This window comes from Hypanus sabinus, chromosome 13 (genome assembly GCF_030144855.1).
Source record: "Hypanus sabinus isolate sHypSab1 chromosome 13, sHypSab1.hap1, whole genome shotgun sequence".
NCBI classification, from domain to species: domain Eukaryota; kingdom Metazoa; phylum Chordata; class Chondrichthyes; order Myliobatiformes; family Dasyatidae; genus Hypanus; species Hypanus sabinus.
The window spans coordinates 46100044-46126384 of record NC_082718.1 but is presented as its reverse complement, the minus strand read 5'-3'; the positions used below and the strand labels follow the sequence as shown (position 1 = coordinate 46126384).

General features: G+C 40.6%; 1 protein-coding gene across 5 annotated transcripts in view; it reads right to left on the bottom strand.

Annotated features, from left to right (window-relative positions):
* Positions 1–26341, bottom strand: part of LOC132403828 (proton myo-inositol cotransporter-like) — a 207505-nt gene that overhangs the window by 138656 nt on the left and 42508 nt on the right. For 4 of the 5 annotated variants that reach the window (XM_059987542.1, XM_059987543.1, XM_059987544.1 and 1 more), the window contains exon 3: positions 7771–7979. The exons of the other annotated variant lie outside the window; for it this stretch is intronic. In XM_059987542.1, coding sequence (XP_059843525.1) covers positions 7771–7979 — 209 coding nt within the window. The remainder of the gene's footprint in view (positions 1–7770; positions 7980–26341) is intronic. 5 annotated transcript variants of the gene reach the window in all.

Sequence of the window (26341 nt, the reverse complement as noted above, 5' to 3'; positions counted from 1 at the left end):
ATTGAGGTCCTCAACTCCCATCTCATTCATAACATCTCTTTGGCATGTTCAACGTGTCCTCCACCAGGAAGACCAGGGCTCTCAAAGTTAGTCAAAGCCTTGGCCGTTTCCTCATTACCAAATATCAATTTCCCCTTCTCGTCCTCCAAGAGACCTACATTCACTTTAGCCACCCTTTTCTGCTTAATATAATTATAAAGAAAAACTTACTATCCATTTTTATATTTTGTGCTAGTTTATTTTCATAATTTACCTTCCCTTTCCTTATCGCTCGTTTAGTGGTGCTTTGTTGTTTCTTAAACTTTTCCTAATCTTCCTGTTTCCCACTACTCTTGGCATTTTGTATGCATGATCCTTTAGCTTTTGTATGCACCATCTCTTGAGACAGAGAATCCAGGTAACTCTGTCTCATGTACCAGTGTTTGAAGCTCAGATTCCAGACCATCAACTTTGAGCCAGAGTACCTCAAGCATCCAACAATTGCTGCATATGTGGTCACCAGGAATAACAATGGGCTTCACCAGCTCCCACATCATGCAGCTACAGCACATAACCTGATCCTGCATCATCCCTTTATTTAATTTGCTGTAATTTAGTGACTTCTTATTCAACCACTAGAAAAGCCTTACTTGCTACATACCTGTGTCTCTTCACCAAAGCCTCAAGTTCCCATTCCTACACTGGTCCCCTCACACGATGGCAACTCTGATTTAACCTTGCTTTACTTTTATTTGTTCCTGCTAATGAATTGCAAATCGATTGGCCCACTGCTAATGTGCTGATCCCCGTGAAATGCTCCTTTATTAAACTCTTCTCCTTGACTTGTGCAAAGCTCTCTCTGTAAATCGAATGATCCGCCGCAAATCACTGAGCCCTGTGAAGCTCCAGAGTTGATTCATGAAGCAGTTCCCCCAATTTACAACTGGTCTTACCAATGTTCAGGAGGCTGTGTCGGGAACACCAGACACAATAGATGACTCCATCAGATTCACAGCAAAGTGCTGCCTCACCTGTAACAACTATTTGGGGCTTGCATGGAAGTGTGAGGGGGTTGGGGGAGGTGAATGGGCAGGTCTGCTTGCAGAGAAAAAGCTTAATTTAGAGTATTGTGTGCATTGTGGTCTTATACCTACTGGGAAAGAAAAAAAAGTACTGAGAAAATTTACAAGGATATTGTCAGGTCTGGAGGACCTGAGTTACAAGGAAAGATTAAACAGATTAGAAGTTTATTCCTTGGAACATAGAGGATTGAAAAGGGGTTTGATGGAGGTTTACAGAGTTCTGAGGAGTATAGATAGGGTAAATCCAGCAGGCTTTTCCCAGAGGGGACTACAACGAGAGGTCATGGGTTAAGGGTGAAAGGTGGGAAATTTAAGGGGAATGTGAGGGGCAACTTCTTCACTCAGAGAGTTGTGAGAATGTGGAAGGAGCTTGATTTCAGCATTTAAGAGAAGCTTGGATATGTACATGGATAGTAATAGTTTTGGTGCAGGTTGATGAAGCAGGCAGTTTAAATAGCTTGGCACAGACTAGATGGACCAAGGAGACTGTTTCTGTACTGTACTTTTCTATGACTCTAAGTGCCAGGAGGGAGATTAGGGGGAGGGGAGACAAATCGACAAGGGGATCACGGAGGCAGAGATCTGCAGAGAGGGGGAGAGGAAAACGTGTTTGGTGGTAGGATCTCTTTGATGATGACAGATGTTGTGGAGAATGATGTGTTGGATGTAGAAGCTCATGTGCTAGTAAGGCAAAGTGCAACTCTATCACCATTAAGGCAGCAGAAAGGTGGGGTAAGGAAATGGGGGAGATGTGAGTGAGGGTAACACCAATGGCAGAGGAAGGGAAACCCCATTCTTTGAAGGAAGAGGACATCTCTGTTGGGTTTTCACAGACACTGGGTGCAGCACAATTTTAAAAAGTACATAAATAATATGTATTTGTGGCAAATGAGAAACCTTGTACATACTAAACTCAAGAATCAGCAGGTCATGTTTCTTTTAAATGGAAAAACATTCCAGCATGTCTACACTTTTTTAGCTTCTCAAATAACAATAACCATCATAACCTGAAAATTGATAGCCTCACAGTAGATCAGAACACAATTATGACAATGCATAGAACAAGGGCCATCAAACCAAAATGGAGAAGTGTTGCAAACAGATTAAAATTCACTACATATCGATACTTCAGATGAATTCAATGCCTTCTATGCCCACTTTGAAAGGGAGAATATAACTACAGCTGTGAAGATCCCTGCTGCACCCAGTGACCCTATGACCTCTGTCTCAGAGGCCAATGTTAGGCTGTCTTTCAAGAGAGTGAACCCTCGCCAGGTGGAAGGTCTCGATGGAATACCTGGTAAAGTTCTGAAAACCCGTGCCAACCAACTGGTGGGAGTATTCAAAGACGTTTTCAACCTCTCACTGCTACAGGCAGAAGTTCCCACTTGCTTCAAAAAGGCAATAATTATACCAGTGTCAAAGAAGAATAACGTGGGCTGCCTTAATGACTATCGCCTGGTAGCACTCACACTGACAGTGACGAAATGCTTTGAAAGAGTGGTCATGACCAAACTGAACTGCTGCCTCAGCAAGCACCAGGACCCACTGCAATTTGCCTATCGCCACAATAGGTCAATGGCAGACACAATCTCAATGGCTCTCCACACGGCTTTAGACCACCTAGACAACACAAACACCTACGTCAGGATGCTGCTCATCAACTATAGCTTAGCATTTAATACCATCATTCCCACAATCCTAATTGAGAAGTTGCAGAACTTGGGCCTCTGTACCACCCTCTGTAATTGGATCCTTGACTTCCCAACCAGAAGACCACAGTCTGTGCGGATTGGTGATAACATAACATCTTCGCTGACAATTAACAATGGCACACCTCAGGGGTGTGTGCTTAGCCCACTGCTCTACTGTCCATATATACATGACTGTGTGGTAGGCATAGCTCAAGTACCATCTATAAATTTGCTGATGATACAACCATTATTGATAGAATCTCAGGTGCTGACGAGAGGGCATACAGGAGTGAGATATGCCAACTGGTGGAGTAGTGCCACAGCAACAACCTGGCACTCAATGTCATTAAGATGGAAGAGCTGATTGTGGACCTCAAGATGGGTAAGATGAAGGAACACATACTGTATCAATCCTCATTGAGGGATCGGGGTGGGGAGAGGGAGGGGGGAGGGGGGAGAGAGAGAGAGGGAGAGAGAGAGGGAGAGAGGGGGGAGAGGGGGGAGGGGGAGGGGGAGGGGGAGGGGGAGGGGGAGGGGGAGGGAGAGGGAGAGGGAGAGAGAGAGAGAGAAGCTGCTCAGAGCATCTAACCTCGTCTCAACATATCGATGCAGTTATAAAAAAGGCAAGACAGCAACAATACTCCATTAGGAATTTGAAGAAAATTGGTATGTCAACAAATGCACTCAAAAACTTCTATAGATATATCGTGGAGAGCATCACTATCTGGTACGGGTGGGGGGGAGCACAGGGGCTACTGCACAGGACCGAAAAAGCTAAAGAAGGCTGTAAATTTAGTCGGCTCCATCTTGGGCACTAGCCTACAAAGTACCCAGAACATCTTTAGGAAAGGGTGTCTCAGAAAGGCAGAGTCCATTATTAAGGACCTCCAGCACCAAGGGCATGCCCTTTTCTCACAGTTACCATCAGGTAGGAGGTACAGAAGCCTGAAGGCAAACACTCAGTGATTCAGGAACAGCTTCTTCCCCTCTGCCATCAGATTCCTAAATGGACATTGAACTCTTGGACACTACCTCACTTTTAAAAAGATATATTAATTCTGTTTTTTGCACGATTTTTAATCTATTCAATATATGCATAGTGTAATTGATTTAATTATTTATTTGTTATTATATTTTGGCTTTTTATCTTCTATATTATATATTGCATTGAACTGCTGCTGCTAAGTTAACAAATTTCACATCGTGTGCTGGTGATAATCAAACCCGATTCTGATAATGTCGTGCCCTTTCATACAGTTTTTGTCAAGTATATGCAACTCACCCATCACACTAGGTGCAACAATCTGAGTTTGGAGAAATAAGTTTGTGTTTTGCCAAGGGCTTCAGGTTACACCTTGAGGGCAGTAACCACGTATCCCAATCACAAAGGAATTTTTGACTTGATAATAGGAGTAAATGGTTCAGTCTCTCAAAGTCTGTAATCAACCTACTAAATAATACAGATAACACTTTTTTTATATACTAGAAGATCACTATTTGCATTGTTGAAGAATGTAGTTCTTTAATCCTCAATTTATTTCCCCTTTCTATCTACATTTTTATCATTAAAATTACTCTGGCTTCAAGCTTGACCATCCAAAGTGTATCACTTCTCACTTTTCCAACTGAACTCCAACTCACACCTCTCAGGCTATCTTTGCATCCTCTCAATGTCCCATTGTAACATACTGCACTATCCACAGCACTACCAGTTTCCAAACTTATTAACCCACTCTTTCACTTACTTATCCAATTCATTTATTAATGAAAAAAAAATCATCACAAAAAGCAAGTGTTCCAGAGCAGATCCCTGCAGAACACCGGTAGTCACAGATATTAAAGCAGAATATACTCCATCTACTACCACCCTCTGCCTTCTGGGGGCAAATCAATTCTGAATCCATGTAGCCAAGTTTCCCTGGATCCCTCCTAACCTTCTGAATGAGCCTAACATGAGAAACATTGTCAAACAACTTACCAAAATCTGTATACACCACATCTACCATTCTACCTTCATCAGTTTGTTTTGTCACTTCATCAAAAGTTACTATTTTTAATAATTTCCAAGCCTGACTGTAGCATTTGCTTGGGTGGAACAGAGGGTCTAATGCCCCCAGTTAATTAAGTTAGGGCTCCTCAATGGTGTGTATTACTGCACAATGAATATAACTTTATTGGTCAGGTGGAATCCAGTAGTAGTTGTTGATCTGAAGGGGCTTTCAACCACGGCTGGACATCTGCACAGTTAGTCATTACAATGTCAAAAACGGGCACACTCTTAATAGCAAATTTCTACAAGCCTGCTTTTTATGGGTAAAAATATCCTTCTACTCTGAATGCATCTTGTTATCTACACTCAGGCCAACACTTATGTAAGACAACATTATGACTGGGCTCACAAAATGATAATTCATTATCATGATCCAAAAGGGTCTGGAATTTGCCACCCTGTTTACGGAATCATGACCAATCCCTCACTCACCTAGCACAGAGGCTCAAAAGATTATTTATATTTTAACTTTATTCTGACAATGGGCTTTTCACGAACTTGTGCCACTAGATTTCAGCATGTCTTCTCAATTCAAACAAAAAATCCCAGTTCTTCACCTCGCCTGCTTCTGCAATTCCATTTTCAGTACCAAAACTCAAATTCTTCTTTCACCAAGGATTTCCCTCCACCCATGAGTTAACTATATTGTCTGTTCATTCTCTCAATAGTCACTGCTCTACATACCATCCTTACACATCTGGAGAAGAAGGCTGCTTATGCGAGAATGCTGTTCTTGGACTACAGTTCAGCATTCAACACCATAATTCCATCCAGGCTCGACAGGTAGCTCAGAGACCTTGGCCTTGACCCTGCCTTGTGCAGCTGGTCCCCGGACTTCCTGTCAAAACGCCAGCATGTGGTAAGAATGGGCTCCCTCACCACTCTCAACACAAAAGCCCCTCAGGGCTGTGTCCTAAGTTCCTTCCTTTACTCCCTGTATACCTGTGACTGTGTCACCACCCACAGCTCTAATCTGCTAATTAAATTTGCCGACAACACCACATTGATTGGCCTTATCTCAAATAATAATGCGCTGGCCTACAGGGAAGAAGTAATGTCTCTGACACAGTGGTGTCAAGAAAACAACCTCTTTCTCAATGTCGCAAAAACAAAGGAGCTAGCTGTGGATTACAGAAGGAATGGAGACGGGCTAACCCCTATTGATATCAATGGATCTGGGGTTGAGAGGGTATACAGCTTTAAGATCCTTAGCATCCACATCACCGAGGACCTCACGTGGTCTGTACACACCAACTATGTGGTGAAAAAGGCACAACAGTGGCTCTTTCACCTCAGACGGTTGAGGAAGTTTGGGATGGGCCCCCAAATCCTAAGAACTTACTACAGGGGCACAATTGAGAGCATCCTGACTGGCTGTATCACTGCCTGGTATGGGAACTGGACCTCCCTTAATTGCAGGATACTGCAGAGAGTGGTACGGACAGCCCAGTACATCTGTAGTTGTGAACTTCCCATGATTCAGGACATTTACAAGAACAGGTGTGTAAAAAGAGCCCCAAGGATCACTGGGGGATCTGAGTCACCCCAATCACAATCTATTCTAGCTGCTACCATCTGGGAAGCGGTACCACAGCATAAAAGCCAGGACCAACAGGCTCCGGGACAACTTCTTCCACCAGGCTATCAAACTGATGAATTCATGCTGATTTGAGTGTATTTCTATGTTATATTGACTGTTCTATTTATTATAAATGACTATGATTGCACATTGCACATTTAGAGGGAGACATAATGTAAAGATTTTTACTCCTCACGTATGTGAAGGATATAAGAAATAAAGTCGATTTATTTCAACCCAAACCCTCTTAAACATCTCTCTCCTTTTTCACTTCAAATGGCAGATTTTTTTTTAAATTTTAGGTACTTTGATCATGTTGAAAATGGTGGGAAAAAATATTATGTGTTTGAATTGCACAACTTCCAGAAATATTTGATTTTTTTTAAAATCATTTTACTAGTCACCTCTTTTTGACGATTTATTATTGTAGCTCCTTTTAAAAGTTGACAGAATTCACTCACTGTGAACTATAGTTTCAAATGAACTAACTACTTGTCTGTAGTGTAGTTCTAAACATTTGGAGGCAGTATCTATTTTGTTTTGATTATGCTTGTATCATGCACAGTGGAGAGTATCCTAACTGATTGCATCATGGTCTGGAATAGAAATACCAATGTCCAGAAACCAGAACAACTACAGAAAGTGGCAAACAGAGCCCAGTCCATCAAAGACAAAGCCTTTCCCACCTTTGAGTACATTTTCATGGAACGTTGGCACAGGAAAGCAGCATTCCTCAGAGAACTGCATCATTCAGGCCATGCTCTCTTCTCTGGACTACCAACAGGAGAGACAGAAGCCTTCGGTCCAACACCACCGGGTTCAGGAAAAGTTATTATCAACAACGATCAGGCTCCTGAACTGACATGGATAACTTCACTCACAACTCTGAACAGATTACACGACCTACAGACTCGCTTTCAAGGACTCTACAACCCATGTTTCGGTATATTTTTTATTTGCAGTTTGCCGTCTTTTGCACCTATGGATAGTTTTTAAAATAAGTTCTATTGTATCTCTATTTTTCCTGTAAATAGCTGTAAGAAAATGATTAAGTAATATGGTAACATACAGTATATGTACTTTGATAATAAATTTACTTCAAGACTTCGCTAACATTGACAAAATGCACCTTCCAAAATTAATTCAGAGCACAAATATTTTTTCAGACATCTAACTCATAGTTACTTCAATCTATTGTTCTTTAAAATCTCAGCTAAAAGATCAGATATAATATTTTCCATTTCCTTAATATAATGAGGAGTAAAATGAATACTCAACTAATCTTATCCTTGATGTGAGTTAACACTAGACCAAAGCTTTAACTATTGGCATCCTTCCCTTCACTCTAAAACAGCAAAGAAATAATTAACTCATTCAGAAGCTTACCTTCTCCTGCTTCTCGCACTTCGTCCTCAATGCTGTTTTTGATGGATTCATATTCTTCCTCAATATTTTGCGTTTTACGAATCTGACTCAGTACTCTGCGTGCTCTCTGAGTCTTTCCTTTCTGCATTAACCACCGTGGACTTTCTGGAAGGAAAAGGAATCCCACGAACTGAATAAAAGCTGGAACACCTGAAAGCCCAAGCATGAATCTGGAACAAAAATTACAATAATAAGAGTAAATGAACATATTAGCTTCTTGACAGCCATCAGACAACCACAAAGTGATCACAGATCTGTAAAATGTGTTTCAGTGGGTAAGGCGAGAAACAATTACAACAGACAATATAAAAGCACTGTACAGTTACTACTTTTGAAAACAGGTGCACTTATCAAATTCAGCTGAAGCCACGGCATTGCAAGTAGCGTTGGATAACTAGTTGCTTTTTTTTTAATATGTTAAGGCAGTTACAATGAAGTCACTGATTAATTTGTGAATCAGAGTGAGTACTGCTGCATTGGAAGACAAGGAGCTAAGTAAGGAGAACAGTGAGAGATGAACAGACTGGTAGGTGAAATATGACAAGGTGGAATTAATGTATGCTGCAGCTCTGGGAGTTACTAATAGTAACCTGCAAATTATATACAACCTTAAATATCATGCAAGTTCAGTAAAATTTGTTGTCACTGAAGGTTCAGGAAATCCTGTTTTATAGGCAGGACATGGTATGCAAACAATCAAATACACAACTTTGTGTTGAAGTCAGGGTGAGTAAGGAACCAAGGAGACTAATGAAGCAAAGAATATTTTTTTGGGAGGAGCCACAAATGACTTTGGCCCAGCCATATAAAGTCATAAAATACTCATACTCATTAAGGATTTAATTGGATAGTATAATTGCTGCAAGGAGTCAAACTTAGTTTTTATGATCATCACCACCTATGCAAGTTGACTTCAAGTCAACAATAAGCTGCTGTGGAATAGCATACTGATGACAGTTCTCTGATAATTAGGTTAGAGCTGTACAGCTGGAGATACCCTTTAAAAATAAAGTTGGATGGCAGTGAACGGAAGGAAGACGAGCAATACTGCTGCAAAGCAGAGGAAATGGTTAAATGTATCAATCCTCTTAGAATCAAGAAGCTACAGTAACAAAAAGATTTCATCTAAAAATTCAGAAAGTGTTGCTTGGAGGCTGCCACACCAGAAGGGTCATAAATATGGAAAGAAGGGAAGAGCTTAATTTTACAAGACAAAATGTAAGCAAGCATTGACAGCTACAAATTTGTAGCCGTGTGGCAGCAGGGTAGCCTGGAGGCTAGCATGATGTTTACAGTTCCAGCAATTAGGGTTCAATTCCCAATACTGTCTGTAAGAAATTTGTATACTCTCCCCATGACTGCATGGGTTTCCTCTAGGTACTCCGGTTTCCTTCCACACTCCAAAAACACACGTTTCAGGTTAGTAAGTTGTGGGCATAATATGTTGGCACCTGAAACATTATACCGTAGATTCCGGACTACAGAGCGCACCTGATTAAAAGCCGCACGCTCTAATTTTAGAAAGAAAATCAATTTTGTACTTGTACAGGCCGCACCGGATTTTAAGCCGCAGGTGTCCCACGTTGTAATATGAGATATTTACACAGAAAGATATTACACGTGAGGATTTTTTAACTTTTAATTAAATCCGTATGGTAACATAAACAAATATATATTGCAAATGCTTTTTTTCGAAAAGTGCCTGTAACACAGCTACTTTTAAATATACATACGTATCAGTAACACACAAATTACGTTGCGTATACTTTTTTACTGAACAGTGCACGAACAACATTCCAATATCTCCTAACGACTGGTAAAAAAAATATATATACTGCAGCCTACCAGGAAAAGTTATTGATCGCCTTCTTCATCTTCCTCCTGCGCACTAAAACCATCAAAGTCCTCTTCTTCAGTGTCCGAATTGAATAACCTCAGGATCTCGTCACTCACTTCAGTCTCTTAGTTGTCGCTCTCACTTGAGCGCACGCGGTCCTCTTCATCACGCAGCAGTCCAGCCTTTCGAAACCCGTTGGTGATGGTGGATGTTGTGACACACTCCACGCATTTAGGATCCACTGGCAGACTTGAGTTAAAGATGCTCTTCGCACGCGTCCTGTTTTGGTAAAGGATTTCTCGCCGCTCGTCATCCAAGCCTCCCACTCAACGCGCAGCGCCACTTTAAATGCCCGGTTCACGCTGATGTCCAGTGGCTGCAAATACTTCGTGGTGCCCCCAGGAATCACAGCTGGAATTGAGTTTGTACTCTTGATGGCAGTTTTCACTGAACTTTCATTGTCAGCCGCTTAAAAAATCACCATCGGTGGAAGCTTTAGTCCGGATGCTATGCAGCTCAGAACACAAGTAAAATGCGTTCTCTCATGGCCACTTGTTTTCAGTGTGATGGACGAGTCACCTTTTTTATTAGCAGTCCGAGTGAGAGGCAGGTCAAACGTCAAAGGTACTTCATCCATATTTATGATATCATCTGGCCCGATGGAATTCTCCGCTACCTTTGTTTGAGTGAATGTGCAGAAGTTAGCAAGCTTTTCCTCGTGGTTGGGAGGGAGCTGCTGACACAGAGTCATGCGTACCCTGACGGACAGGCCTTTTCAACTCATAAATCTAAAACACCACGATGGCCCACCTCTAAAATCTTCGATTTTCATTTTGGTGGCGATTGCTTTAGCCTTCAGTCTGATCTGCACGGTGGAAACACCGCGGCCGCCTGCTCTCTGTGTGTTTAACCCAGTCTTCAAGAAAGTTTTCAAGTTCGGGCCATCTGCTATGATTACCTCTGAAAGCTTTTGTCGTCTTTTTGCATTGACTCAGTTCTTCACACTGGCATCTCCACCGTCTCAACATCGATTCATTTATGCCAAGATTATGTGCAGCAGCTCGATTTCCTTCTTCAACCGCCAGATTGATCGCCTTTAACTTAAAAGCTGCATCATATGCTTTTCTTCGAGTGTTTTCCATGTTGATGAGGGTGAGTACAAATGACTGATTTACAATAATTTAATTGTGAAAGTGCGCTTGATTTATCGTACAATTTCATTGGACCTCTGTGAACGACTCATCATGAAAAAAAAACATGCATTAGCCGCACCGTAATATAGGCCGCAGTGTTCAAAGCGTAGGAAAAAAGTAGCGGCTTATAGTCTGGAATTTACGGTAATTCTTGTAGGTTGCCTCTGGCACATACTCAGACTGCACTGGTCATTGAAGCAAACGACACATTGGACTGCATGTTTCTATATACATGTGTCAAATAAAGCTAATCATTACAATCTTTATAAATTTAAATATCAAGAAGGAAAGCCTGACAAAGGATACTGTTGAGCTGGGCCAAGGGATAGTCCCAATATTTATCTGAATACACAAGTCAAAAAAATGTAAGTTTGACATCTAGGAAGTGAGATTACCAGACATTCCACCCTGTAAAATCTCATTTCGGGGAGGGAGCACCCCCCCCCCCCCCCAGTCGACCTCCAAGGGCCTACAGGACATTTGATTATGAAAGAACACAACAATTTATTTGATCACATATTGAAACTATTTACACACACACACACACATTCCTTGTGGACTACTTTGTAAAGTACACCTCAGCTCTAGTAACCTTCTGTCAGACTTTGGTTTTCTGCTGAAAAGAACTGTGAAATATTTGACAGCCTTCCCTGCGCTTAGCCTCCACAATATGTATAAAGGAAATAAAAACATAAGGTGTATCCCTATTATATTGTCTTATGCAAAAAATCTGACATTAAAATATGTACTTGTATTATCATGGAGTCATTTTTTTATTCTATTACAACTTTAAGCAAGTTTACAGGGAGTTTGGCCTCATCACGTAGTACAATCAATAGAGTAGCTCCTTAGCAGCTAGCTAGCTAATTTAAATAAGATTAGCTATCCTAATGAATGAATAACACCTGTTAAACTCACCTCAGCATGTCTTTTACAATCATTTAACCCACCATGGGCAACAGAAAAGTCACTGTTGCAAACAGTACAGTGAGCAACACGGTCATTATTTTTGACCTCTATGTAGTCTGGGTGAAGTATATTTTGCATTTTTTTTTGGAACACTCTGCCATGGCGCTGCAGGACACTAAACTGAACTGATGGACAATGAAAGAGAGAGCAAAGTCGACTGGAAAGCCCACCCACAGAGAAAACTGACAGGTCTACTTAGCACAAAGAGAGACCAATCAGGATGCTCTTTCTGTCACTCTTGCGCTACGTCCGTCACTTGCTCTCTCCGTCTGTCTCTCTCCCCCACCCGCTCGCTCTCAAAAAATTGATTTCTGAGATATTGTATATAATTTGAGGGCATCAGGGCGCAGCGATCAATATGCAAAGACCCCCAGAACCCAGGAATGGTGGGATGTCCGGATTAAAGGAAAAGAGGAAACTGAGATTCAGAGTATTTGAAAGCTGGATGTCTGTGACATAGTGGAATTATGCAATGTTATCCAAAAAACACTAAAGTTAGGTTCTTTTTTCCTTCTTAAGACTTGGGTTTGAGGTTTAACACTTTCTGAATATACCCAAGGTGAACCCCATTGTAAGTTCTCAATATTCGAGACAAAGATAAGGAAAATGTGGATAGCCTCCATTTTGCATATTGCACCTGCAACACTTTGGAAAGAAGACATATCCCCCCATTAATTCCCCATTGTCCTGCAAATCCAGAAGATTCCCTATCCCAAGATATTTGCTTTCACTATCTTTCAAAAAAACTTAAAAATTTAAAATGCATTGTTACTTTCTCTTTCAGCATTTTTGCTTCTTGACAGCTTAATTCTGTTGTCAATTACCTTAACGCTGAGTTCTCTACTAATTCTTTGCTACTGAAAGCCATTTCTTTATTTACACTATCAAAGCCTTTTATGCTTGTGAACACCCTAAATGAAATCATCTGTTCAGAAGGGGACTTTCCAGATATTCTGCACCATCATAGTAAATCTCATTTTTTAAAACCTTGGGCAAAACTTTGAAATCCTCCTAGATGTTGACATTAGGTTACTGTTTCACAAAGCTCTTGATATCCGATCTTACAGCACTTAAGCAGTTGCTCAATCCACCCTGATCATGTCAATTCATTAAAAGATTTGCAGTTTAATCTCACACACAAACATTTATCCATAATCTGAAGTACATTTGACTTCCTTCTGGACTTTCCAACAGCATCCTGTTACAAAGGATGAACAGCTCTGATGGGCAGAAGGGTGCAAGGTTGCCCATGTCCCCCTCCTCTGGGAGAATTACAAACCGTTACTGTTGCCAGGCTGTTAATGAGAGAGAAAGAGATGGAACAAAACATAATGGGACTGGAACATTTGTTTCAGACAAGGGCGAGATAACACCGGGGGAGACAGACCATATTATGACTCCTGTAAGATTCACAGCTCCAGAGAGGACTGTTTACTTGGTGCTATTCTGTTCATTAAAATTCCTCGGTGGACAGCCGGAGTGGGCTGGTTTGATGAGCTAAGCCATTCAAAACTGATTGACACCTGAGACCCTGTGAGTAGGGATAAAAGTGAGGTCTGGGGAGACACCCCTCAGACACACCAGGAGATGCCCAAGAGACACACTAGTGAGCACTGCTTAAAGTATTGGAACCCACGAGAAAGTGTGGGGCATCGGAGACCAAACGAAGGATCGGTCAATTTTAACTCACAGTGTTTATAGTGAGGCCAGTGGGGGCTTGTGTGTGCGTCCACCCTTGCCTGGGTGACAAATCCACCATAGAAGAACGGTCTAGCTAAAGGACAGAGGGGTCATACCTGAATGGCCACAACAACACATCCACGGATCAAGAAAGTAAAGGAAGGTTTGAATGACTGTAGCTGTCACTGTTTGCTCTCTCTCTCCCTCTCCCTCCAACGGTTACAACAGAAGAACAACTACCTCAGCCTACATGAACTGAACTGAACTGAACTTTATACTTTCCCATGATAATTCATTATCCCCTAGACAAATTTAGAGTTTGTTTATTATTGATTATTATTATACCCACACTTTTAGGTTTAGTATTGCTAATGTGTATTATCTGTATATTTGCATTGTTGATATTGATTTGTATATTTTACTAATAAACACTGTTTTGAAAATAGTACCAGACTCCAACGGACACTTCTATCTTTGCTGGTAAGACACTCAGTTACGGGGTATGTAACAATCCAATCCACATTCATGAGGGGTGAATGCATTCAAAATTCCTATAAATATTTAGTTATGCCAATCATTTTGAATTCATGGTTTCTAGTCATCAACCAATGAAAGGAAATTGTTTCTCCTTGCTCGCTTTCTTTTAAATTATAAAAACCAAGATTATCCCAGCTTTTCCAATGTCTCCAGAAAAGGACTTAATCAACAGAAACCTTCTTTGCAGCTTCTACATGGTTTCAACATCAACAATGCACTTGCACATCACATTGTTTTGAGGTCAAGTATCAACGCTCCTTTTCAATAATCTATACAGCTTAGCCTTCACGTGCCTTGCACATATATGTCTAGATCGTGCTCCAACTGTACCTTGATGAAACAGTGTCATTCAGTTTATTATTCCTGTCTACTCTTGTGAATCACAAGGATTATTTCTATTGTCTTCTGATTTAGCTTTTTTTTATTTTGCTTTTTCAAGCTTCCATCTCCATGTGTTGCCCAGCTGTGGCCCAAAGGCATTTCATAGTTGACATCAGTAATATTTATAAAAAATATCCAGGTGGAAACACCCATTTAAAAATGTGTTCACACCAAATATGTTTATGTAGCCTTTGCCCTCCAACATAGTCAAGTTTTAAAACGCAATTTTTCATTAAGGTGGAATGTTGAAAACAACTGTTTGTATGCATTTACAGGCAACAATAAAATTTAAAATGGCAGGATATTCTTGTTACACATCCCAAATTCCACCTTTTTCACTTAGACATTGTTTGGATACACGAATTGTACTTTGTAACTGCAAATCTTGATAGTAATTTATGTGAATTTTCCTTGCCCAACCAGGGATATTGACTACCTTGTCATGAAACTGCATTTATCATCTAACACTCAGTAACTGATGATTGAGACACTATTTTTCCCCAAATTCCACACCAAAATGTTGGAAAGGTAAATGGATAGAAACAATCTTCCTGTTTCAAAAACAAGTTTCCACTTCCAAAGATGTTCTATTGAGAACAACTTTCAGATGCACAGGGCCTCAACTCAAGATGGTACTGATACAGCAATGTTTTGTGGGCAGCAATAATTGTCTTGCATGAAAAGATTAAGCCATCAAAACTGCTCACATTACTTTGGAGAACAGAAAAATATTTCCTGTTGTAAGTACAATAGCTATTTACTTTTCAGCAAGCCACTTTCAAAGATTAAGAAAGGAAGTGTACACAAATCTTCTGAAACTGAATATCCCATTCAGATTTGCCATTGGTAAATCCTAACTACACCTCAATGGGAAACTTTAATGTTCTCATCTTACGCTGGAACTTGGCTCCTCTTCTGTGCTATTACCTTTCAACCATGTCCCCCAATATCAAATTATTTTTAAGCTGGTTGCCTGTTTCAGCAGAATGCTATTTCACAATAAATGTGAAACAAACCTGCTGATCTTCCGCAGGTTTAAGTGCACAGATTGCAACTTTAACCACACATAATGTACAGCATAAAAGGAAATGTTAAACATAATTTGTTGAATGTAATACAATTAAAATCACAGTCAGCTTCGCGGTTTTTCAACCAATCTGTGCTCCTCAACTTGAGAGATGGGACAGTAATTGATCTGTGTAAGATTTTCATATTCATTTGGATTTAGCATAGGCAGACCAATTTTCCATGAGTTTGAAAAATCCTGAGCCAAACAAAAGTGGAATGTTGGATCAACCAAATAAGTGTTTTACAGAATAGTTTCTGAATTAGGAACAACAGTTTCCATTTCCATAACATCACACAATGGTCTGACGTATCTCTTGGGATGCCAGATCCCTTGTAATCAACTTTGCTAATCTTGTAGCAACCAGGCTCCTGATTTGATGGAACCTCTGGTACAAACTACATTCAAATAACTTCCTGCTATTTGTGTTTTACAGCTGCAGGTTGCTTCACTTGTTATGAGTGATGAACAGACCTGATGGACAATGGGGTGCAGAGTTAACCATCCCCTCCCCCCCCCCCCCCCGAGAACCATGAACTATTGCTGTTGCTATGCTGTTCATGATAGAGAGAGACGAAACACGGGCACGAACATTTGCTACAGGTAAGAGGGAGAGAGAGACTGTTGATTTATTGTATTTTGACTCTTCCTGGATTATTTATCCTTCACTACAAGGACTTTATTTTACTCGTTAACATTGGAGACAGCAGGAGGGGCCTGATTTGATAGACACAGTCATTCAGAGTTGATGGATAGCTGAGACACCGTTAGTAGGGATAAAAGACAGGTCTGGGGAGACACCCTTCAGTCACACCAGTGGGCACTGACTGAGTGTTGGGGAACCCAAAGGAAGGTGGGGACTTCGGAGACCGAACCAGGACATCGTTCAGTAAAGCTCTCAGTGTAATGGCAGGACTGGAGGGGATTTGTGTATGTGTCCACTCATGCCAGAGTGACTAGTCCACCACAGAAGAACGGTCTAGCTGAAGGACGGAGGGGTCATAATTGAATGGCCGCAACGACCCAACAAATTAAGAAAGCAACAGAAAGGTTTGCCTGCTACAGCTATTACATCTCGCTTGCTCTCTCTCTCTCTCCAACAATTACCACACAACAACTATACCTACCTCAGCATGCATGAACTGAACTGAACTTTATACTTTTCTATGACAATTCATTTACCCCTAGACATTGATAGAGCTTGTTTATTATTGCTTATTATTATTCCTACACTTTTAGGTTTATTATTGCTAACCTGGGTTATATGTATATTTGCATTATTGGTATTGTTTTGCTTATTTTACTAATAAACACTTTTGAGTATAGAACCACCAGACTTCAACAGATACTTCTATCTTTGCTGGTCAGACACCCAGTTACGGGGCACGTAATACACTACTGCTCTAAATTTTTAAAGAGCCTCAAATATCTTATCATGATTGGAAATACCACTGAGATGATAGTTAATAATAGTTTTTAAAAAGGGGCAAATAAGTGTGGGAAAATCTTTCTAAATAGCACATCCTTAAGTCCATTTCTGGTTCTATAGTGTTATACAATTTTACCATAACTTGACATTTATACCCGGCCGCGAGGAAACGATGCAAGTCAGCTGCACCTTTCCTCATTCCCTGTCATGTCCACTGTTATCAGTCGCCTAAGCGTGGTGACACCCTCGCGCCAGGGATCACTGGTTGGCCTTGGGTAACCGACCACCTCACGCAGCCGGCGAGAAGTGCTGGTGCTACTGTCCTGGAGCGCAGACAGATGGGCGCCACCTCTGAACCTGTTTAGGACACCGAATGTTCGTGGGAAAACTGTTGCTAAAATAATTGCAGACGACCTAATTCGGGTTCAGGGTTTCATAAGTAGCAGAGCAGCTACCTCAGCCGATAGATCCTACCTACCTACAAGGGGGGCGGGCACGCACCTTCGCACTCCTCGCTTGGTCGCTCCCTCCGGACTGTGACCGCCGCTGCCTCGGCACGCGGACCTCCAGCCCTTAACTGTCCTCTCAACCCACCCACGACCAGCCGCACCTGGCTAAGGCTGGAGATCGGGCCCAGAGGCCGTATATTGAGGCAATGAAGCCTTCAAAACTGCTTTGGCCCTTTGAGTCTAAGCACCTTGCACTTAGAGACAAACCTGTTGAATTTTCTGAGCAAAAAAAATGTGAGCAAGTGGGACAGAAGCAAGTGCTGCGAACCACGAAATCAAAATTGTGGAATAGACTGGAAATAAGGAACCCCCTTCGAGTACCACTGTCTCCCATCACCCTGGATGGGACCCTCTTGTTGCAGGAAAACAAGGCCTGGGCTCCCACTGATTCAGCGATATTGGTGTGTTGCAATGATTTTATATGTTCATACGAGGAAAATATGCACTGTGTTTAATAATAAATTCATTACATAAACCCTTTTAGAAACAAAATTGAGTGTATTAGCCACTTATGTGACTTATAGTTCACTTATCACCTATATTCCAGTCGTGATTGACAACTCCCCCCCCCCCCCCCCCCACCGTCAGCTGTTCCGCAAGAATATTGTCAATATTAAACCGGTCTGCAGTGCAAAACAGGTTGGTGACCCTGTATTAAAACAATGACACATTTAAGGCAACAGGTGATATAATGGACAAAATATCTGATTGAAAATTATGTCACAGGTAGACAGTGCTCAAAAATGCATTTGGCACAAATGGCCTCCATCAGACAGGGAAATGATTGTAGAAGTTGGGCATTATATTGCAGGAGGACAAGTCGCTGGTGAAGCCATACTTGGAGTACTGTGTAGACTCTTGGTCACCTTGTTCTAAGAAAGATGTGGTTAAATTGTAAAGAATCAGAAACAATTGACAAGGATGGTGTCAGGACGAAAGGACCACAGTTATAGTAAGAGGTTGGGGCAGGTTAGGTCTTCTTCCCTTGGAATGCAAGAGAATAAGGGACAACCTTAGATGCTTAAAATCAGAAAAGCACAGCTACATTGAATGGTAACTGTCTTCCTCTCCCCTCCCCCCCCCCCCCCCACACAAGGCAGGAGAGTCCAAAACTGGGGTTCATTAATTTTAAGTGAATAGGGAAGGACTTAAAAGGGACATCAGGGGCAAGATTTCCATTGGGTGGAGAGAAAATTGAACAAAATGTCAGATGAACTGGTTGAAGCAGGTACAAAAAGGGCCTGTATCTATGCTGTATTGATCTCTGGTTCTATTAATAATTAATGGTGTTCATTGAAACTGAATATTAAAAGCAATGATATTGTAATAAACTTAAATATTGATTATTACAATGACATTTTTATTTATATGTTCCGACTTTTTCAAAATGTCTCCAATATCCATTATATTTATGAATACACTGGTATATAGTGAAATACACTATATTTCACCAATGCCATAACTTCTCTTTGGACAATCAATATTTGATGACTTCTTAACAGACACATGCTTAATCCTATAATGACTTTCCAGAAAGAGCAGAGCTGAGTGAAACAACAATAAAATGTTCCTTTTCCAGGGCTGAAGGCAGGACCCAAAGACAGGCAAGTATCTGAACAGGGGAGATGGTGGTAGTTAGGGGTACAAGCTGAAGGTGCTCTGAGGTTCATAAGATGATAAGATCTAAGAGCAGAATGAGGCTATTTGGCCCATTGAGTCTGCTATGCCATTTCATCATGGCTGATCCATTTCCCCCTCAGCCCCAACCTACCTTCTCCTTGCACCCCATCATGCCCTGGCTAATCAAGAATCTATCTACCTCTGCTGAAATATACCCAATGATTTGGCCTCCATGGCTGTCTGTGGCAACAAATTCCATAGATTCACCATTCTCTGGCTAAAGAAATTCCTCCGCATCTTCATTCTAAACGGACATCCCTCTATTCTGAGGCTGTGACCTCAGGCTCCCCCACCAGAGGAAACATTCTCTTCACACCCACTCTATCAAGGCCTTTCAACATCTGATAGATTTCGAATGAAATCCCTCTCCATTCTTCTGAATTCCAAAGAGTACAGGGCCATAGCCATCAAATACTCCTCATATGATTCGCCTTTCAATCCCAAAATCATTTTCGTGAACCTCCTTTGATCCTTCCCCAATGTCAGCACATCCTTTCCAAGATAAAGGGGCAAAAAGAAAATGCTCAAATTAGTTCAAATGAGCCCTCACCAGTGCCTTATAAGGCCTCAACATTTTATATCCCAGTTCTCTCAAAATTAAAGCTAACATCACATTTGCCTTCCTCACCACTGGCTCAACCTGTAAATTAACCTTCAGAGACACCTGCACAAGAACTCTCCAAATACCATTGCACCTCAATTTTTGAATTTTCTCACCGTTTAGAAACGCGTCTACACATTTATTTCTTCTACCAAAACGCATGGCGATATATTTCTTTTTCAATATTTTTATTGATTACTTGCATAGATCAATGATACATATTATGAAAACAAAGTTGAAATGCCCCATATCTGTACAAAGTAAACATAATATTGAAAAGGTATATTTAATTGTAATCTAAAACAAAATTAAAATCCCATAACAAAAAAAAGAGAAAAAAAAGCTGTTTGGTTAAAAGAAAAAAAATCCTGAACGTAGTTGTAAATTCAAATATATAATAGCAATCATCATTGCTGAATAAGTCAAAGATTATGAAAGTAGTTCCAAAAAGGTCCCCATAATGTGATAAAATCTTGTCTAGGTGCAGAAATAGAACACCTACCGTAAATTCCGGATGATAAGTCACTACTTTTTTCCCACGCTTTGAACACTGCGGCAACACTGCGGCCTATACTACGGTGCGGCTAATGCATGTTTTTTTTTCATGCCGCCAAAAACATTTTGCCTCGTAACAGTAGACCAATAAAATTGATGAGTAGTTCACAGAGGTCCAATGAAATTGTACGATAAATCAAGCGCACTTTCACAATTAAATTACTGTAAATCAGTCATTTGTACTCACCCTCATCAACATGGAAAACACTCGAAGAAAAGCATATGATGCAGCTTTTAAGTTAAAGGCAATCAATCTGGCGGTTGAAGAAGGAAATCGAGCTGCTGCACATAATCTTGGCATAAATGAATCGATGGTGAGACGGTGGAGACGCCAGCGTGAAGAACTGAGTCAATGCAAAAAGACGACAAAAGCTTTCAGAGGTAATCATAGCAGATGGCCCGAACTTGAAAACTTTCTTGAAGACTGGGTTAACACACAGAGAGCAGGCGGCCGCGATGTTTCCACCGTGCAGAATAGACTGAAGGCTAAAGCAATCGCCACCAAAATGAAAATCGAAGATTTTAGAGGTGGGCCATCGTGGTGTTTTAGATTTATGAGACGAAAAGGCCTGTCTGTCAGGCTACGCACGACTCTGTCAGCAGCTCCCTCCCGACACGACGAGGAAAAACTTGCTAACTTCTGCACATTCACTCAAAGATAGCGGAGAATTCCATCGGGCCAGATGATATCATAAATATGGATGAAGTACCTTTGACGTTTGACCTGCCTCTCACTCGGACTGTTAACAAAAAAGGTGACTCGTCCATCACACTGAAAACAAGTGGCCATGAGAGAACGCATTTTACTTGTGTTCTGAGCTGTACAGCATCCGGACTAAAGCTTCCACTGATGGTGATTTTTTAAGCGGCTGACAATGAAAGTTCAGTGAAAGCTGCCATCAAGAGTACAAACTCAATTCCAGCTGTGATTCCTGGGGGCACCACGAAGTATTTGCAGCCACTGGACATCAGCGTGAACCGGGCATTTAAAGTGGCGCTGCACGTTGAGTGGGAGGCTTGGATGACGAGCGGCGAGAAATCCTTTACCAAAACAGGACGCGTGCGAAGAGCATCTTTAACTCAAGTCTGCCAGTGGATCCTAAATGCGTGGAGTGTGTCACAACATCCACCATCACCAGCGGGTTTCGAAAGGCTGGACTGCTGCGTGATGAAGAGGACCGCGTGCGCTCAAGTGAGAGCGGCAACGAAGAGACTGAAGTGAATGACGAGATCCTGAGGTTTTATTCAATTCGGACACTGAAGGACTTTGATGGTTTTAGTGCGCAGGAGGAAGATGAAGAAGGCGATCAATAACTTTTCCTGGTAGGCTGCAGTATATATATTTCTTTTACCAGTCGTTAGGAGATATTGGAATGTTGTTCGTGCACTGTTCAGTAAAAAAAGTATACGCAGCGTAATTTGTGTGTTACCGATACGTATGTATATTTAAAAGTAGCTGTGTTACAGGCACTGTTCGAAAAAAAGCATTTGCAATATGTATTTGTTTATGTTACCATACAGATTTAATTAAAAGTTAAAAAATCCTCACGTGTAATATCTTTCTGTGTAAATATCTCATATTACAACGTGGGACACCTGCGGCTTAAAATCCGGTGCGGCCTGTACAAGTACAAAATTGATTTTCTTTCTAAAATTAGAGCGTGCGGCTTTTAATCAGGTGCGCTCTGTAGTCCGGAATCTACGGTAATCTTCTCTATCTTGTCAATCAACCAATGGCATAAGTAGGCCGAGCGGCATCTTTCCATTTAAGCAACAAAACTCTTCTGGCTAAAAGAAAAAATAAAAGCCAAAATATGCAAATGCTTAAGAGTAAAATCATTTCCTCCAACAATGCCAAACAAGGCAGTCAGAAGTTTGGGTTTAAAGATTACTTTAAAAAGCGCCGAGAAAGCTTGAAATACATCTTTCCAAAATTTATCAAGCCACGGGCAGGACCAAAACATATGCATTAGAGAGGCCTCTTCAACATTACATCTATTACAGCATGGAGAAAAATCTGAGTAAAAATGAGAGAGCTTATCTTCAGTTATATAGGCTCTATGAACCACTTTAAATTATAAAAGACAGTGACGCACACATAACGAAGAGGTGTGAACAAGTTTAAAAATTTCATTCCAAGTATCCTCATCAATTGAAATCTGTAGGTCTTGCTCCCAGAGATTTTTAATTTTATCGAACAGAATGTTTCTCATTGCCAATATACTGTAAATATTAGAAATTGTTATGATCCCAGCCCCCTCCTTTGTGAGAATCGCAAGAGGAGCACCCGTTGGGGGGGGGGGGTCAGTAGACACAGTAGGAGAGAGAGAGAGAGAGAGAGAGAAATGTGCCGAATTGCACGTCCCACCCGGGATGCAGAATAAGACGACAGCGACTATTGTCTCATGGAGACCACGTGAAAAGCCCTCGGGCAAGGTGGGCTGGTTGAGAGAGAGATTGCATCATCCCAACCTGATTGACACCTGCGACCCCGTGAGGAAGTATAAAGGAGAGTCTCAGGGGGACAGCCCCTTCAGACGCACCAAGAAGACACGAGAGAGTGATTCCGCAGCAGCGGGAAGCCATTCTGAAGGATGCCACGTGCGTTAGATTCTGGGATTGGAATTTGTGGCTGGAATCACAGAAAACCGCTTTTAACTAACTTCGGGGAGAGGGAACCAACGCTCCCCCGATTTCACGGAAGCTTCATCAAGACTCCGTAAGTTCTTTCTCTTCTCCCCAATCTCTCTCTCTCGGTCGCCCCACATGAAACCCAGCGATTCTCAAAAGGCTGAGGCCTGCAGACTTCTGAGTGACTTTTATATTTCCAACAGACAATCTATTAACCCCCTAGACAACAGTAGAGCTCACTTCTTAATGATGATTATTACTATACCCGCGCTTTAGATTGAGTAGTGACGATGTGCATATACTGAATGTTTGTATTAACCTTACTTTTGTGTCCCTTTATAAATAAAAACATTTGAAAATAGTGACATCAGACTTCAACGGACTTCTCTATCTTTGCTGTTAAGTTATCCAGTTATGGGATACGTAACAAAATAGATCCATTATGAAAAAGTTTCAGAGTAAAAATTGTATCAATTAGATTCTTATCTGGACACTTAGGAAATGTATGAAGTTGAGAACGCAATAAGTCTCTAATTTGTAAATATCTAAAAAAAGTAAACTTTACGAAGATTATACTTAATAGATAGTTGATCAAATGAGGAAAGACCATCTCCAACAAACAGATCCTGAAAACATTTAATACCTAGTCTGTTCTATGCCTTAAAAACTACATCAGTCAAAGAAGATTTAAAAAAAATAATTAGAAAAAATGGGATGAGAGTGAAAAACCAAACAACCCAAAGAATTTTCTAAATTGTAACCAAATCCTCAAAGAATGTTTAACTACATAATTATCAGTTAAATTACTTAAGGACGGAAGAACCAATAAGAGAAATAATAGAAAATTTATTAACAAGATTAACTTCTGAGGAAACACAGACCAGACAGTCTTCACGATTAATATAAAATAACCAAAACGAAAGATAGCGTATATTGACTGCCCAATAGTAAAACAAAATTGGGTAGGGCTAATACCCCCCATCTTTTTTTTAGTTTTCTGAAGATGAACTTTGTTTAAATCAGGGGGTTTTATTCTTCCACAAATAAGAAGATATAATCGAATCTAAAGAATCAAAAAATGATTTAGAAATAAAAACAGGTAGGGCTTGAAATAAATACAAAAATTTAGGCAAAATATTCATTTTAGTAGAACTGATATGTCCAATCAGCAATAAAGAAAGGGGAGACCAATTTGATAGTACCTTCTTAACATACTCCAAAAAGAGTGATAAAGTTTTTTTTAAAAAGAGATTTATAATTCCTAGTGATTGTTATACCCAAATAAGTAAATTGATTTCTTACAATTTTAAAAGGAAGGTCAGAGTTGAGCGATATCAAATTATTCAAAGGAAAAAGTTCACTCTTATGAAGATTAAGTTTATATGCTGAGAACTGACTAAATTCAGAAAGTACTGAGGGTAGAGAGGACTCCACATTAGAGATGTAGAGCAAAAGGTCATCAGCATAAAGCGACTACTTATGAGTGATACCCCTCTTTAAAATACCCGAGACGTCAACGGATTCACGAAACACAATGGCTAAAGGCTCTAAAGCCAAATCAAAAAGCATAGGACATCCTTGTCTGGTTCCACGTTAGAGACTAAATGGCTTAGAACTCAGAGTTAATAAGAACCTGTGCAGTGGGAGATAAATAAAGTAATTTAATCCATTGAATAAAATTGGAGCCAAAGCTAAATTTTTTTTATTATTTTAAATAAATAATTCCATTCAACCCGGTCAAAGGCTTTCTCAGCATCTAAAGAAATCATGCACTCCAAAGTTTCTTTAGAGGGAAAATAAATAACATCCAGTAAATGACGAAAGTTAAAGAGAGAATAATGATTTTTTATAAATCATTATTTGCTTGCTACTGTACAACGTAAAAAGCGACCCCAACATGGAAACTTGTGGAACACCACTAGTCACCAGCAGCCAACCAGAAAAGGCTCCCTTTATTCCCATTCTTTGCAACATTAATGAGACCTCTTAGTATCACAAATACTCCTAAAAATACAATTACTTAATTATACTGAGTATACACAATATGCTACGCATATAGAGCATGTACATCAACATGACTGCAAACCGATATACAGTGGGATGCAAAGGTTTGGGCACCCCTGGTCAAAATTTCTGTTATTGTGAATAATTAAGTGAGCAGAAGATGACCAGATCTCCAAAAGTCATAAAGTTAAACATTCTTTTCAACATTTTAAGTATTATTTTTGTTTTGCACAATTTTAGAGTGGAAAAAAAGGAGCACCATGCAAAAGTTTGGGCACCCCAAGAGATTTGAGCTCTCAGATAACTTTTACCAAGGTCTCAGACCTTAATTAACTTGTTCAGGCTATGGCTTGTTCCCAGTCATTATTAGGAAAGGCCAGGTGATGCAAATTTCAAATCTTTGTAAATACTTTATAAAGCTTTATAAAACCTTGTCCCAACAATCAGTGGCCATGGGCTCCTCTAAGCAGCTCACTAGCACTCTGAAAATTAAAATTAATGTTGCCCACAAAGCAGCAGAAGGCTATAAGAAGATAACAAAAGAATTTTCAGGTGGACGTTTCCTCAGTTCCTAATGTAATTAAGAAATGGCAGTTAACAGGAACCGCAGAGGTCAAGTTAAGGTCTGGAAGACCAAGAAAACTTGCCAAGAGAGCTGCCCATAGGATTGCTGGAAAGGCAAATCGAAACCCCCATTTGACTGCAAAAGACCTTCAGGAAGATTTAGCATACTCTGGAGTGGTGGTGCACTGTTCTACTGTGCAGCGACACCTGCACAAGTATGACCTTCATGGAAGAATCATCAGAAGAAAACTTTTTCTGCATCCTCACCACAAAGTACTGCATCAGAAGTTTGCCAAAGAACATCTAAACAAGCCTGCTGTATTTTGGATACAAGTCCTGTGGACTGATGAAGTTAAAATAGAACTTTTTGGCTGTAATGAGCAAAGGTACGTTTGGAGAAAAAGGGTACAGAATTTCATGAAAAGAACACCTCTCCAACTGTTAAGCATGGGGATGGATCGATCATGCTTTGGGCTTGTGTTGCAGCTAGTGGCACAGGAAACATTTCATTGGTAGAGGGAAGAATGAATTCAATTAAATACCAGCAAATTCCGGAAGCAAACATCACACCATCTGTAAAAAAGCTGAAGATGAAATGAAGATGGCTTCTACAACAGGATAACAATCCTAAACACACCTCAAAATCCACAATGGACTACCTGAAGAGGCACAAGCTAAAGGTTTTGCCATGGCCTTCACAATCGCCCAACCTAAACATCATCAAAAATCTGTGGATAGACCTCAAAAGAGCAGAGCATGCAAGACGGCCCAAGATTCTCACAGAACTGGAAGCCTTTTGCAAGGAAGAATGGGTGAAAATCCCCCAAACAAGAATTGAAAGACTCTTAGCTGGCTACGGAAAGCGTCCACAAGCTGTGATATTTGCCAAAGGGGGT